Here is a 16,778-nt window from a genome sequence, read left to right as displayed (position 1 = left end):
AATACGATTAATAAGGGACGGAAAATTCAGGGATTCGACATGTATACCCAGATCCCTCTCCCAGCGATGCTCCAAAGCCTCATAAGTCTTCCGAGGAGAGAGACGCCATAAAGAGCCATGCAACGCAGACACCCTCAGGCCACTATCATGAAACTGGGCAAAAAAGAGACAAAATTGGTGTCCCAAATGAAACCGGAGGCCCAGACGAGCTCCACATAATGGTAAATTTGTTTATATACAAATAAACCACCAACCCCCAATGGATGGAGCATGGGAAGAGCTTCCCAAGATCTCATAGCACCATCAGCATCCAATAAGTGTTCAAGAAGAACCAAGCCCTCTCCAGACCAACGCATAAAAATGGGGTTATCGCAGCCAGGAAGGAACTGTGGATTCCCTTGAATAGACAACTGATCTGAAACCTGAGGGTCACCCCCCAACAACCCGACCAAGGCTCTCCAGCAAAAACGCCAAGACCGAAAAAGAACACTGGTACGAACTGCAGGGGGCAAAAGGCGGCCGGGTATCTGGGACAAAGAAAGCAGGTGCCAAGGATGAAAAAGAGCAGATTCAAAGTCCCGATCCTGATCTGTCACCTTCCACTTCCGATGATGATGTTTCTCTGGCATAGAAGTTTCTGAGACATTCTCCAGCTAGAGCTGCTTCTCCTACTGAAAAGCTTTCCTTTTACTCAATTTATTCGACAACTGGGAAAGGACCTTTCCGTGAAATTGGAGGCTGATTCCAAATACAGTAAGGAGTTTCTGGAAACTTTGGATTATGATCAGCCTCCTAAGGAGTTTCTGGAAACTTTGGATTATGATCAGCCTCCTAAGGGATTCTGAGAGAGACTTTCTAAAAAAAATTGGAATCGCCTTTCTCGGTACTGGTGGCACCCAATAAACTGGAATCTTTATATAAAATAATCTCTCTTCCTGGATTTGACAAATCTCAACTCCCTCATCAATCCCTGGTTGTGGAGTCTAGCTTTAAAAAAAATTTATTCCATCAAAAATTTATGCGTTGGTCCCTCCTGGTAGGGAGAGCCATGCTATGGACAGATTTGGTCGATGGCTATATCAAAATTCCATGTTGGCTAATAGAGCTGTCAACTACAATTTCTACTCCTCATGCTACTTGAAACATCTCATGAAGCAGTTTCCAGCATATCAAAAATATATTCCCTCTCGTAAGTTGAAAGGTTTCCAACATCTGGTGAGCACTGTCCTTCAATTAAGGAAGTATCTGGTTCGCTCAGCTTATGACATCTTTGAGCTCACGTCCAGAGTCTCTTCCATGTCTGTGGCCATGAGAAGGCTGGCATGGCTTAGAGTCTCAGACATGGATATTAACCAGCAGGACAGATTGTTTTAAGAGATGAGCTTTTTGGGGACTTTACAGATACTGTAACCCAAAAGCTCATGGCTCATGAAACTCGATGGGACACCTTAGTGAAACCTAAATCTAAGCCTCAGTCATTGAGATCTTTCAGGCCTACCACTTCTTACCAGAGGTGTTTTTCAGCCAAAGCCTCTGCTCCAGTAAGTCCTCACAAAAGAAACAAAAGCAGCAGCATCCTCCCAAAGCCCAACCTGCTTCTCCGGTCAAGTCAACTCAGTCTTTTTGACCTATTGATCGAGAGCTTAGTTGCAATCCCTCTGCTTCTGCCTCTTCCACAGCCAATTGGAGGCCATCTTCAACTTTATTTCCATTGTTGGGAGCTCATCACCTCTGATCTCTGGGTTCTACAAATCATTCAGGAGGGTTGCTCTCTACATTTCACTGCCATCCCTCCAGATCATCCTTCAAGAGAGTCTGCTTTCAACCCTCGACAGTCCTCTCTTCTTCAGGAGGTTCAGTCCCTTTTTCTTCTCAACGCCATAGAAGTTCCCATAGATCAACAAAAACAAGGGTTTTACTCATGCTATTTTCTAGTAGCAAAGAAGATGGGAGGTCTTCGACCGATTTTAGATCTCAGAGTAGAGAATGACACGGGGACTGTTTACCACGGTAAATCCACAGGAATGGAGACATTTGCAACTGGTTTACTACAGGAATGGAGATAAGACCTTTCACCGCCCCGTGGGAGTGGTGAAAAGTCTTGCTCCTGTGGTAAAATAATTGCACCTGTGTCAGACTCAGCATCTCCTCCCCAGCTCCTCTTGCACCTATTTTACCTTCAGGAGCCATCCATGAAACGATGAAGACAGAAGAACCCTAAACCAAAGTCTGAGACCAATATGATTTGAAGAATAAAATTACCAGACAGCAGAATGTAGAAAAAAATAAATTTATTTTTTTTTGTGATTAGAATATTTCAGATTTGAAATATGTATCCTGCTAGAGCTGGTATTAGACATAAATGGAGACCGCAAAGCCCAGGCTGTGCTTGTTTAGCTTCCAGCTGGCTTAGGACTCTCTCTCTCTGACCAGAGGGCAGTTGCCCTAGTTGCTTTCCCCTAACACTATTCCTGCCTTGTGTGGCTGAAGCATTCTGTTAGCTTGAATTTTCTATGTAGCATTCTGTAGTAATTTGGTTTGTTCAGTTTTCACAATAGTGGAGGGGATATTTGTGAAAGGGAGGGGAGACAGGGGTTTTATTGATCCTTGCTCTGTATTATTTGTGTTTATAAAATTACAATTGTACAGAATATTGTCTCTTTTTATACTTTAATAAAATAAGTTCAGTATAAAATAGGATGGTGGATTGAACGAGGATGGCGAAATGAGAATGATGAAAGCAGGATCTTGAGGAAAGTAAGATCCTGCTTTCATCATTCTCATTTCGCCATCCTCGTTCAATCCACCATCCTCTCTAAACTGGACGACTGCAACTCCATCTATATAAGCCTAACTAAGAAAAACCTCCATAGACTTCAGCTAATTCAGAACGCCGCGGCCAAGCTTATTTTTGCAAAAGGCAAGTTCAATTACGTCTCCCCACTCCTCTCCAAGTTTCACTGGCTCCCAGTATACTCCAGAGTCCTCTATAAATGTGCCTGCATAGCCTTTAAGATTCTACATGGCGTCCTCCCTCCCGTTATCCCACTCTTCTGGAATTCCTCAAACCCACTCTCCACTAGATTCTCCCAAAAACTAAAACTATCTTTCCCATCTACAAAAGGTATATCTCGCACAGGAAAACTTGGAACATCCCTCCCCTTTAGAACCACAGAACTCTGGAACAACCTCTCATTCCCACTCAGAAATTCTAGCTCCCTCCAATCCTTCCGCAAACACTTGAAAACTTGGCTCTTTTCAAAAATCTAATCTCCTCCCGTTATCTAGAACCCTTTTCCCTCTCTATCTTCTCAGTCCCTCTCCTATATCCCTTTGTAGTTCCTTTCCTCTCAACCTCTGTAAACCGTGCCGAGCTCTGCGCTTGCGGAGATGGTGCGGTATACAAACCTAAGGTTTAGTTTAGTTTAGTTTATAAAATCATAACTATTTGAGGCTTATGCAGATGGGATCTGACAGTTTGCAGGGTGGGGACAGGGACTGATGTCGTGGGGACAGGGATGGAGACTGAGGTCCCGGGATGGGGATGGGCACTGAGCTCATGGGGACGGGGCAGGAACAGTGATAAATTTTTTCCCTGTGTCATTTTCTATCTCAGAGCCCTCAACAAGTTTCTGGTCAAAGAGTAGTTTTGCATGCTATCTCTAGCCACTCTTTATCCTCTCTTGACTCACAATGATTGTCTATGCTCTCTGGATCTCAAGGAAGCCTACACTCATATTCCAATTCATCCAGCTTCCCAGAAGTAACTCAGATTTCAAATGGCACATCACCACTACCAATACAAAGTCCTACCATTCGGCCTGGCATCTTCTTCCAGAGACTTCATGAAGTGCCTAGTGGTGGTAGCAATGGCCTTGAGATCTCAGGGTCTTCAAGTCTTTCTGTATCTCGACAACTGGTTCATCAAAGACCTTTCATGTCAAGGTGTTCTAGCAACAAATCACACCATCTTGTTTCTCCAGATCTTGAGATTCGAGGTCAATTTCCCCAAGTCACAGCTTCATCCGTTTCAAAGGCTTCAATTTATAAGAGCTCTTCTTGACACCATTCTGAGAGCATTCCTTTTGCAGGATCGTCGGCATACTTTAATTCAGCTTTGTCATAAAGTGGACCAGCTCCAGTTCATTTTGGCCAGACGAATGATGGTTCTTCTGGCTACAGTCCATGTGATTCCTCTGGCGAGGCTCCATCTTAGGATACCTCAATGGTCTCTAGTCTCACAGGGGTCTCAGGCAACAGATCCTCTCTCACAATATATTTCTGTCTCTTCGGTCACTGCAGTGGTAGATGATTTCATCCAATCTCTCCAGGGATCTGCTTTTTCACATGCCCCCTCATCACAAAGTTTTGACCACGGATACATCAACTTATGCCTGGGGAGTACATCTGGATGGTCTTCAGACTCAAGGTCATTGGTCCAAGAAAGAACAGAAGTTCCACATCAATCTTCTGGAACTCGGGGTGATTTATTTTGCTCTCAAAGCTTTCCAGCATCTCTTAGACAACCAAGTCCTCTTACTTCACATGGACAATCAAGTAGCAATGTACTGTAATGTAAACAAGCAGGGAGGCACAGAAAATCTGACTTTGGGTGACTGCTTGAAACATCTATCTCAAAGCAGTCTACATTCAGGGGGAACAATTGCTTTGCAGACAAGCTCAGCAGAATGCTTCAGCTTAATGAATGGATGCTGAACTCTGCAGCTCTCCATCCAGTCTTCGTTCAGTGGGGTCCTCCTCAAGTGGACTTGTTTGAATCTCCCCACAACAAGAAGTTGCCCCAGTTCTGATCCAGACTTTACTCGCCTCACCGTCTGGAGGCGAATGCATTTCTACTGGATTGGACACGCAAGTTTCTTTACGCGTTTCCACCCACTCCTCTCATTCTAAAGACTCTTGTCAAAGTCAAGCAGGAGTCAGCCATCATGATTCTCATAGCTCCTTGGTGGCCCAGGCAGCCTTGGTTCTCCCTTCTACTTCAACTCAGTATCAAGGAGTCAATACCTCTGCAAATATTTCCATCTCTTCTTACACAGAGTCAAGGTTCACTTCTACTTCCCAACCTTCAGTCTCTACACCTGACAGCTTGGTTCTCTCGGGCTGAATGCAGCTGAACTTCTCCTTTCTCAGCCCTACTTTCATGACCTCTGTATCTCCTATTACCTTCACCTGCTTGCTCCGAGATAGAGAATGACACGGTGGCAGTTAGTGGCTAGCCGTGGATAACCCGCTGAAACGGTGGGGTGGAGGGGGAAGTGCTCACTGCGTGCATGGGAGAAGGCCATCTGCCGCCCCATGGAGCGGTGAATGGCCTTGTCCCTGCAGTTAAGGGAGGGAAGGTGCGCGGCCCCCTCCTTGGGAATTTTAACATTCATGCTGATGATTCCTCTGACACACCCTTAAGTTTCTTGCCTCATCCTCCTCATTTGTCCTCCGGCTGTGCTCCACTACCCCCCATTCACCAGTATGGCCACTGACTTGATCTTGTTTTCTCCAACTGCTTGCTCGCTCTCTTACACTCTCTCACTTATCTACATCACTGCTCCCCATCCCTGATCATTATCTGATAAACTTCACAATTACCCTCCCCAGCCACACCCAGTCATCACCAAGAGGATTCAGAATCTTCAAGCTCTCGATCCTACTATGTTCACCACTGTTTCACCTCTCCTTCCTGCTGCCAGCCTTACATTGCTGAATGTGAGCTATCAGCATTTTCTGATGGCCTAACTGGAGTGACAGCAAAGAAGTCTGGGATATTATTGAACAATCTGACTCTGGAATGTTAGTGCAGATATTCCCTATAAGCCCTTTGCACAGAATCCACATAGCTTGAGTATTCTAGACAGTCTGGATTTCCCAAGAAGTTATGTTTATTACAGTACTTAAATGGAACAAAAGATGTCAGACTGATTATATCTACCATTCCTGTAGGAGTGTCACACCTTCCTTATCAATTAAGGACCATTGTCTCAAACAAGTATGGCAGAGAAAGAGAAAGGAGGACAAAGCAATCGCTGACAAACTGAACACATTTTTTGTATCTGTATTTACCGAAGAAGATGTACACAGCATACCGAAACCCATCAGGCTATATGCTGGAAACAAAGACGGAAAGCTGACAGGATTGACGGTGAGTCTAGAGGAGGTATGTAGGCAGATTGATAGGCTTAAGAGCGATAAATCTCCGGGACCGGATGGCATCTATCTGAGGGTCATCAAGGAATTGAAAGGGACCATAGCTGAACTGCTTCAACTAATAGCCAATCTGTCGATCAAATCGGGAAAGATTCCGGAAGACTGGAAGGTGGCGAATGTTACACCGATCTTTAAGAAAGGTTCGAGGGGAGATCCGGGGAACTACAGACCGGTGAGTCTGACCTCGGTACCGGGAAAGATGGTAGAGTCACTGATAAAGGACAGCATCATTGATCACTTTGACGGACACAGGCTGATGAGGACCAGTCAGCACGGTTTTAGCAAAGGCAGATCGTGTTTGACGAACTTGCTGCACTTCTTTGAGGGAGTAAACAGACAGATAGACAAGGGTGATCCGGTCGACATTGTATATATGGATTTTCAGAAGGCGTTCGACAAGGTTCCGCATGAACGACTACTTCGGAAAATTGCAAGCCATGGAATTGAGAGTGAAATATTCACATGGATTAAAAACTGGCCGGAGCATAGGAAACAAAGAATGGGGGTAAATGGACAATACTCGGACTGGAAGAGCGTCACCAGTGGGATGCCGCAGGGCTCAGTGCTTGGACCCGTGCTCTTTAACATCTTTATAAATGATCTGGACATAGGTATGACGAGCGAGGTGATTAAATTTGCGGATGATACGAAGTTATTCAGAGTAGTAAAGACGCAGGGGGATTGCGAAGATCTGCAACGTGACATAATCAAGCTCGAGGAATGGGCATCGACATGGCAGATGAGGTTCAACGTGGATAAGTGTAAAGTGATGCATGTCGGTAACAAAAATCTCATGCACGAATACAGGATGTCCGGGGCGGTACTTGGAGAGACCTCCCAGGAAAGGGACAAGTCGATGAAGCTGTCCACACAATGTGCGGTGGCAGCAAAAAGGGCGAACAGAATGCTAGGAATGATAAAGAAGAGGATCACGAACAGATCAGAGAAGGTTATCATGCCGCTGTACCGGGCCATGGTACGCCCTCACCTGGAGTACTGCGTCCAGCACTGGTCGCCGTACATGAAGAAGGACACGGTACTACTCGAAAGGGTCCAGAGAAGAGCGACTAAGATGGTTAAGGGGCTGGAGGAGCTGCCGAACAGCGAAAGATTAGAGAAACTGGGCCTCTTCTCCCTCGAACAGAGGAGATTGAGAGGGGACATGATCGAAACATTCAAGGTACTGAAGGGGATAGATTTAGTAGATAAGGACAGGTGGTTCACCCTCTCCAAGGTAGAGAGAACAAGAGGGCACTCTCTAAAGTTGAAAGGGGATAGATTCCGTACAAACGTAAGAAAGTTCTTCTTCACCCAGAGAGTGGTAGAAAGCTGGAACGCTCTTCCAGAGGCTGTTATAGGGGAAAACACCCTCCAAGAATTCAAGACAAAGTTAGACAAGTTTCTGTTCATCAGGAACGTGCGCTGGTGGGGCTAATCTCAGTTAGGGTGCTGATCTTGGACCAGAGGGCCGCCGCGTGAGCGGACTGCTGGGCATGATGGACCACTGGTCTGACTCAGCAGTGGCAATTCTTATGTTCTTATCAACAATAGATGCTACTTTTCAAACAAGAATCCAACCTATAAAAGACCTCCTCTCGGAAACATTCGAGGGACTTGTTAAAATGATCTTCTGGGAACTAGATGGCGGCAGGCTAGCAGCCAATGTTATTGTTCCGTCCCTGCCTGACTATTTCCCCTTAAAGAACTGCTGAATTTTTTGACGTTCTATACCAACAATTCTACAGTGCCACATACTAAAAAGAAGGGCTCTGTTCGGCTGAATCCCTCACTGTCGGGACAGACAAGGATGGGCAGGGGAGACAGGAGAGGGCAGCTGGAGCGCCGGCGAGTGAAGGAAATCACTCGCTGTATGCTCCGACCGCCTCTTCCTGTACTAAAGTCGGACCTTACCAATCAGGAGCTGCTTTGACATGCAGCTCCTGATTGGTGAGGCCCGACTTTAGTACAGGAAGAGGCAGTTGGAGCATACCGCGAGTGATTTCCTTCACTTGCTTGCACTCCAGCTGCCCTCTCCTGCCTCCCCTTCGCAGTCGGAAAATACCGTGAATGACTGGGGCCGCGGACTGCGAATTCTAGGGGGAGCACTGTATATAAAATATTCCTTATTATGCAACCTCTTGGCTATCATTGTTATTAATTTTACTTCCGGCTGTTCCTCTGAGGCCTGGACCCACTCTCAAAAGACAAGCAAAAACACACTTTAAACACAAAAGATTACATTCATATTTGGGAGCTAAGATGACATTTTAGGGACTTGTCAGCTCATCAGATTACACTCGCCTCCACTATGTTAGACTTGTACACAGACTTGGATATCTCATCATACAACTCTGCTCTAGACATTCTTGTTCCTCCTGTTCCCCACTCTGTCAGGTGTACTAAACCTCAACTTTGACTTACTCCTGGTATTCACTACTTATGTGCCTGTACCCACTGTGCCGAATGGCTTTGGCTCATTTCTCACACACATGCTGACTTCCTTCACTTTAAATTTATGCTGACCTCCTTTAATTCTGCTCTAAGTTCCAAGTTTACCCTGGTCAAGCAAGACTATTGCTTCTAGCTAACTAACTCCCTTTCTTCCAATACCCACTGTATCTTTGCCATGCTGAACTCTTTCCTCAAAGTGCCCCCCGACCTCTCCACCTCTCTCCCCAGATGATGGCTGAATACTTCCATGACAAGGTTCACCATCCACTCTCCTGACTTTCAAGCTCATACAATTCCTTCCTCCTTCCCCCCAACAACTCAGGAAGCTCCCACACATCCTCCCCTTGCCTGGTCTCACCCTCTCGACTCGACTATCTCCTTCGCTTATATTCAGACTGGACTGATGCTATAAGGCCAAGTGACAGCCCACAATGCATGGGCTACGGCTGTATCATATGCTCACTTCTGATCTACATCTGTTGAAGACATTTGCAAAGCAGCTTCTTGGTCCTCCATCCATACCTTCACTTCCCACTACAGTTTAGATCAAAACTCCAGAAGAGGCAGTTGGTATGGGCAAGTAATTCTACAGTCTCTTTCCTTTGTGAGTGCCACTTTTCCACCAACCTTCTGGGGTTTTGCCAGGATCATATTGATATATTCTTCATCCTTGTCCAGAGTCCTGATCCTTGCAGCATGGTCAAAATTACTTACCTGTATCAGGTGTTCTTCAAAGACAGCAGGCATATAGTTTCACAACCTATACTCATCTCCCCTAGTTGGCTTCTTAGCGTTATTACTGAACTGCAGGTCCTGTGAGCCAACATCAAGTGGGAAGGGACCAGCACGCATGCAGTATAGGCATTGCCTTAAATTTAAAGTGACGGTGCACTTGGTAGTGTCCATACTGGGTTCCATGGATGATGTCACCCAATATATACCTGCTTCCCTCAGAGCATACCTGCAACAAGTAGATAACTTTACTATATTGATGGTGAGCACTATAACATCATGAAAGGACCTTCTCAAGCTTCAAGATGGGTGATATTGCTGAAACCCTTGTTGCACAATGGCAGCTGAAATACAAAAGGCTGCAAGAATTTATCAATAAAACAGAGGCTTAAACAAGGAGCCATAGTGAAAATACTATAATCAGATGCCTGGGAAGCATTTGTTAAATTTTGATGTGTATTAGGCAACATGTATATTGCAGAGGTAACAGGATACTGAACTTGTAAAAATTGTAGTGTGATAAAACCTTGCTTGAAACTTTGGCACCTACTTGGCTCCTTAACTCAATAGTAGGGTCACTATTTCTTTATTTTTTTTTTTTTTTTTTTAAAGAGGTATCAGGCAACTGGTAGTCAATATCTGAGAGAGATAGTGGTGATGGATGCAGAGAATTAGTTCATTAAATATATTCATCTAATTTCTGTGCTTTTAAATTGTTTTAAATCTCTTGTAGTGTATGTTCTCAGGTGAGAGAGAGATTTTTTTTTTCCAGGTTTGGGTGGAGTTAGTAAACAAGGCATCCGTGCAGTATGTGGTAGCAGCTGCTTGCCCTTGGATGGGAGCTTGGCTCTGCTTAATGATGCAGCCTTCTCATTTGCCTATTGATCTGAATATGTTACTAGAAGTCAAGGCCAGGTCAAAGGTATGGAATGGGCTATGTTCAGAATTGTCTATTCACTTTTAAATTATGGAAGCAGAACACAGCATGGCTCATAAACTGCATAAAATTAAGATAATTTTCCAAGTGCAGAAGTTTTTAACCCAGTTTTCAGGTCACATCCAGACACTCAGAGCCTGATTCTGTATAGGATGCCGGTCTCAGTGGCTGTCTAAGAAGCAGCCGAGAATTGCATGTCAGTCATGCACCGGCATCCCATACAGAATCAACTATCTTTGCTGAGGGATACCTTACCATCAGCTGATCGCGACACAGAAATCTCCGATCAGCTGAGCCGGCAGGACTCCCCAAAACTGCGGTTTCGGGGAGTCCTGCAAGCTCAACTCATCAGGGGAAAATTGCCCTGCCACAATCAGCTGAGCTGGTTGTGGCAGAGGATATCCCTCCCAAAATCAACAAGATTGATGCCCACTCTCTCCTACCTGACATCCACAAACCACCCCTTCCCCCCAAGAATTGGGAGGAGGGATGCCCACTGCCTCCTGCCACTGGTCCCTTTCAAACCCCTGACGCTCCCCGAACCCTCAATATTCCTCCACACCTGTAAAAGAAATCTGACAAGTCCTTCCTGCCAACAGGCCCGTTTCTTCAAAATGGCGGGCCTTCTCAGTGCATCCTGGGAGTGGCCTTTGGTATCTGGGCCAATCGGCGTCTTAGGTCCCTGCCCGGTGCATCCCAGCATACATCTGGAAGAGGAAGGCCCGTCATTACAAAGAGGCGGTACTACTGGCAGGAGGGACTGGGCATCCCTCTTGTCGATTTTTCTCTATAGATATGGGGGGCAGGCGGGTGTTGGGGTTTGGATGGTGTTGGGGATTCGAGGGGGCCCAGCATCAGGGGGGAGTGGCTTTGCACCAAGAACCTATCTTTGGATTATTTTTAATTTTTATTGTTGTTATTGTTGATTTTATGACTTATTGACACACACACATATAAAATATATATATACACACATCTACAAAATAAAATAAAAACTCCTGCACCTTGTACATTTCCTGAGTTTTGTTTTAGCGTTGCACTCTTACTGCAGTTCCTATTGGTTTCTTTTGATTTTGTCCGTCTATCTACTCTTAACTCACTTGTCAGGGTCTCCTGACCATTTGACATGTCTTCTTTCTCCATTCTCACCATTCATCTTCCATCTCTGTGTATGTTTTCCCCCATGTTCAGCAAGCATCTCCCTTCTCTGTCTCCTATACTTCCCTTTCTATTATGTCCCCTGTGCCCATCTCCCAGCCTTCATCATCTCACTATTCTATGATCCCCTCCCCCTATGAACAGTATCATGCCTCTATATCCCTATGCCCTGCCTGTCTAGCATAAGAACATAAGAACATAAGCAGTGCCTCTGCCGGGTCAGACCACAGGTCCATCCTGCCCAGCAGTCCGCTCCCGCGGTGGCCAAAAACAGGTCAAGGCCTGTCTGAATCATCAGAAGGGGCTCCCCTGCCACCTTGGTTTCCCATTTAAGTTCTGCCCTCCTATCGAAGTCCTAGCCCTCCGGTCTTGCACATGCATGACCAGGTTGGTTTACTCAGTACCCCACGATCCCTCTATCCCTCAGGAATCCATCCAATCCCTGCTTGAATCCCTGTACCCTACTCTGCCTGATCACTTCCTCCGGTAGCGCATTCCAAGTGTCCACTACCCTTTGGGTGAAAAAGAACTTCCTTGCATTTGTTCTGAACCTGTCTCCCTTCAGTTTCTCAGAATGCCCCCTCGTATTTGCTGTCCCCTTCAGTCTGAAGAATCTGTCCCTATCCACCCTCTCTATGCCCCTCATGATCTTGAAGGTCTCTATCATATCTCCCCTGAGTCTCCTTTTCTCCAGAGAGAAGAGCCCCAGCCTATCCAGCCTCTCGGCGTACGAGCAATGTTCCAGCCCTTTTACCATTTTTGTTGCTCTCCTTTGGACTCTCTCAAGTACCGCCATGTCCTTCTTGAGGTGCGGTGACCAATACTGAACGCAGTATTCCAGATGCGGACATACCATCGCTCGATACAATGGCATGATGACTTCCCGTGTTCTGGTTGTTATGCCCTTCTTTATGATGCCCAGCATCCTGTTGGCTTTTTTCGAGGCTGCTGCGCACTGTGCAGATGGCTTCAGTGATGCATCCACCAGCACACCCAAGTCTCTCTCGAGTCTGCTGTCTCCCAACAATACCCCCCCCAATTTGTAGTTGAACAACGGGTTCTTTTTCCCTATATGCATGACCTTGCATTTGTCCACGTTGAAGCGCATTTGCCATTTGTTTGCCCAGTCTTCCAGCTTGTCCAGGTCCCTTTGTAGGTCCTCACACTCCTCCCTGGTCCTAACTCTGCCGCACATTTTGGTATCGTCTGCGAATTTTATAACCTCACACTTTGCCTCCTTTTCCAGGTCATTGATGAATATGTTAAAGAGTAAAGGCCCCAGCACCGATCCCTGTGGCACACCGCTCGTGACTCCCCGCCAGTCAGAATATTGGCCCTTTACTCCAACCCTCTGCAGTCTACCCGACAGCCAGTGCTTGATCCATCTGTGCACATCCCCTCCCACCCCGTGGCTCCACAGCTTCTTAAGTAGCCTTTCATGTGGCACCTTGTCGAAAGCCTTTTGAAAGTCGAGGTAAATGATGTCTATGGGCTCCCCATTGTCCATCCGACTGCTTATTCCCTCAAAGAAGTACAGAAGGTTCGTTAGGCACGACCTTCCCTTACAGAATCCGTGCTGGCTTGTTCTCAGTAGGCCATTCCTCTCGATGTGCTCACAAATGCCGTCCTTGATCATAGCTTCCACCATCTTCCCTATTATTGAAGTCAGGCTCACCGGCCTGTAGTTCCCGGGGGTCACCCCTCGATCCCTTCTTGAAGTTCGGTGTGACATTTGCCAATTTCCAGTCCTCTGGCACCTCACCAGTTTTCAAGGATAGGTTGCAAACATGTTGGATTGTGCCCGCTATTTCCTGTCTTAGTTCTTTCAGCACCCTTGGGTGGATCCCGTCCGGGCCCGGTGATTTGCCGCATTTTAACCTGTCTATCTGTTTGAGGACATCCTCCCTACTTACCTCTATGTGCTCTAATTTTTCAGCCTGTTCCCCACTCATGAGCTCCTCTGAGTCCGGTATATTAGATGTGTCTTCGCTCGTGAAAACCGACGAGAAGAACGTGTTCAACCTCTCAGCTACCTCTTTATCCTCCTTAATCACTCCCTTCCTGTCCCCATCGTCCAACGGCCCTACCTCCTCTCTCGCTGGTCGCTTCCCTTTAACGTAACTGAAGAATAGCCTTGAAGTTTTTCGCCTCCTTGGCCAGCCCCTCTTCGTATTTCTCTTTTGCTTTTCTAACCTCCCGGTGGCATTCCTTTTGGCATTTCCTGTGCGCCTGGCGATTTTCCTCTGTTGGGTCCTCTTTCCATCTCCGGAAAGATACTTTTTTGTCCTTTATGTTCTTATTCTCCCCATGTATATCCATCTTCTCTCTGTGTCCATATACCCTCCCATGTCTAGCATTACCCCTATGTGTCCATATACCACCCCCAAATAGATTCAGCATTCCCTGTTACTATGCTCCTGTCCATGCCCACAATCTCCCCTCTTTTTGCATTCCTGTGTCCAGCTTCTCCCCTCTGTTACACCAATGTGTGCCTCACACTCTCTTTCTTCCCTCCCTCCGCTATGTTCAATATTTTACTTACACTTCCTTCATCTTTTTGGTTCAGCTTTTTTCTTTCCCTTTCTCTTCCTCCCTGCAGGTCCTGCACCTCTTTCTTTTCTCTCTAGCCCCCTTCCCATGGGTCCAACACCTTTATCCCCTCCCTTCAGCGCCCAGGTGTTGATCTGGCACTTCTCTCTTCCCTTCAGCTCCACTCTACCCATCACAAGGGTTCAGCACCTGTCTCTCCTTCCCCCAATACCCAGACCAGATCCAGCAACTGTCTCCCTTCCCTTCAGCTCCAGCCAGTCCACGTCCTGCAGCCCAAGCAACTCTACCCCCCTTCGCAGGTGCAGCAGCAGCCCCCCTTTGCAAGTCTAACAGCCCCCTCCCTCCTTCCCTCCCTGTCTCGGGTCCAACAGCCTCCTACATTTGCATCCTCCCTTCCGACGGCGGATGGCAAAAAATCCCAATAAACCTGTGAGTGTGACTCTCCTGGTCAACCGACCAGCCTGTTGGAACACAGGACTGCTTGGACCAGAACCACCTTGACACTGAGTCCCTCCTTCCAATGTAACTTTTGGTTGGAAGTTACATCAGAAGGAGGGACTTGGCGGCAAGAAGGTTCTGGTCCGAGCAGCCTGCGTGCAGGACCCGCTCCGGGGGGCATGAAGGGGCCAACCCAGGAAAGTCGTACTCACAGGTTTGTTGTTTTATTTTTTTGGAGGGGGGTGCCACCTGCCATCAGGAGGGAGGGTGGGGAGGGGGGACTATTGGTCCCGCAATGAGTGGGGAGGGTGGTGGGTTGCTGTACCCACAATGGCAAGATTGGGCTGCTGGACATGTGATAGCGCCGAGGAGTGCTGCTGGCCGGGAGGGGTGGGAAGGGAGGCAACTCGCGGCAGATACTTCAGGGGCAAGGCCATTCACTGCTTCACGGGGTGATGAATGGCCTTGTCCCCGTACCCGCTGCAAGCAATCTCCCCCCACAGTTCCTGAGGTTACTGTGTCATTCTTTAGTGATGTGTCCTAAGTAGAACCACTAGTACACAGGGAAGTGGTAGCCATTATTTTTATTGCAGTGTTAGCCATGGAACATTTGTTATACTCCCTATTGTTTACATGTTGCTGTTTGTATCTTCTTGTAAAAGGCAGGTGGCAAGTTACGGCAAGGTCAAAGTCAAACAAAAGAAGCAGTGCAAGAATATATTGCTGGTACAGACAGCATTACAGAAGATCCTGCTATCAGGGATTATGTTGTTATACGAGCACGTGTGATGGCAGCAAGGTCCGTTCGCTCAGTGTATTCCTAAAATTATATATATTTCTTTCTTTTGGGTCTGGTAGCTTTCTTCTACTGGCTTTTATTGGGCTATGGCACCAAGAGTCTTATTTGCAACTACAGTGGTGCCTCACACAACGAACTTAATTCGTTCCAGGAGCAAGTTTGTTATGCGAAAAGTTCGTTATGTGAAACGCATTTTCCCATAACAATACATGTAAAACAAAATAATTCGTTCTGCAGCATAAAATATGCTAAGATGACATAAAAAAGATAAATTTTTTGTTATTATTTTCATTTAGATACATCTAAAAACACACATTTTTTAAATTTAAAGACAGACTAAGTAGAGTCTATCGAATCTTGCACATCTTCACTGTATGTTTCCTAATGGAGTGAGCAGGCAGTGCCATGCGTTAAGGCCTTGCCAAATCCAGCATCTACCACCTTCTGCTGTTCAGCAAAGTAAAAGGAAGGGACCCAATACTGCAGTTAAACGTCCATTTTTTTTAATCATTATTGGAAGTCCTAGTTCTTAATTTAAGAGACTCACCCCACCACCAGGACCGTCAGCGCCGCCACCGCCAGGTAGTTGGTCTGGTAGTAGAGCAGGTTGCTGACCACTCGGTTGTTCCATTTGTTGATGTCCTTGAAATCGGGCTTGGCGAAGCGATCGGAGCCCGGGAAGAAGTCGGCCCAGGCCCGGAAGGGAGCCAGTTGCACTTCCATGACGGCCAGCGGCTGCTGCTTCTCTTCCAATGGCCCTGGGCTGCACCGGCTAGAGCGGAGCGCGAGCGTGGGATCAGCTGAGCGGCGCGAGCTCCGGGCTCCTCCCTTCACTTCCTGCTCGGGGAGTGGAAGGGCTGCCTTTTATGTCTAAAACGCAACGAAGCTCCCTAACGAGCAAACCGTCCACTTTTCTTTTCTTTTTTTTTAGCATCGGGGAAGCGGCGAGAGTAGCTCCGCCCCCCCAACGCATCAGCAGTAGGCGTGGATGCAGCTCGGGCGACTTCGTTGTGTGAAACGAAGTCCGTTGTACGGATCAAGACAAGAAGTTCGTTGTGCGCAACGTTCGCTGTGCGAGGCGGCCGTTATGCGAGGCACCACTGTACTAGTGTTTTTCACCCTCATAGAACCTCCCAGGAGCCTAGCCATTGCAAAGGCTACATATATATATATGTGTGAAATCCCTATTGTGATCAGTTGAGCAATGGTTGAACACTCCTCCCCACCCTCCTTGATCGTGAACATGCTCTGCAGAATTTCTAGTTGGGCCCAAAAATTGAACTCGGTCTTTCAGGACAATAGTGTATGTCAATTCCACTGGAATGGCTTTGCATATTAGATTTATAATATAGTATAATGTATTTTTGTGTACTTGTTGTTCAAGTTGAAAATGAATAAAGATTTTTTAAAAAAGATTTCTAATTAAAATACTTTTGAGTCATTAAAAGATCTGGTTTGCATGCTTCTCTTTGATTTAAATTTGCTAATGTGGTT

General features: G+C 46.5%; 1 protein-coding gene across 4 annotated transcripts in view; it reads left to right on the top strand.

Moving 5' to 3' along the window:
- Positions 1-16,778, top strand: part of BTAF1 (B-TFIID TATA-box binding protein associated factor 1) — a 394,756-nt gene that overhangs the window by 201,901 nt on the left and 176,077 nt on the right. For all 4 annotated transcript variants that reach the window (XM_033943697.1, XM_033943698.1, XM_033943699.1 and 1 more), the window contains 2 exons: positions 10,175-10,324; positions 15,148-15,284. In XM_033943697.1, the coding sequence (XP_033799588.1) occupies positions 10,175-10,324; positions 15,148-15,284 (287 nt within the window). The remainder of the gene's footprint in view (positions 1-10,174; positions 10,325-15,147; positions 15,285-16,778) is intronic.

This window comes from Geotrypetes seraphini, chromosome 4 (genome assembly GCF_902459505.1).
Source record: "Geotrypetes seraphini chromosome 4, aGeoSer1.1, whole genome shotgun sequence".
Taxonomy (NCBI): Eukaryota; Metazoa; Chordata; class Amphibia; order Gymnophiona; family Dermophiidae; genus Geotrypetes; species Geotrypetes seraphini.
This window is presented reverse-complemented; position numbering and strand designations above follow the sequence as displayed.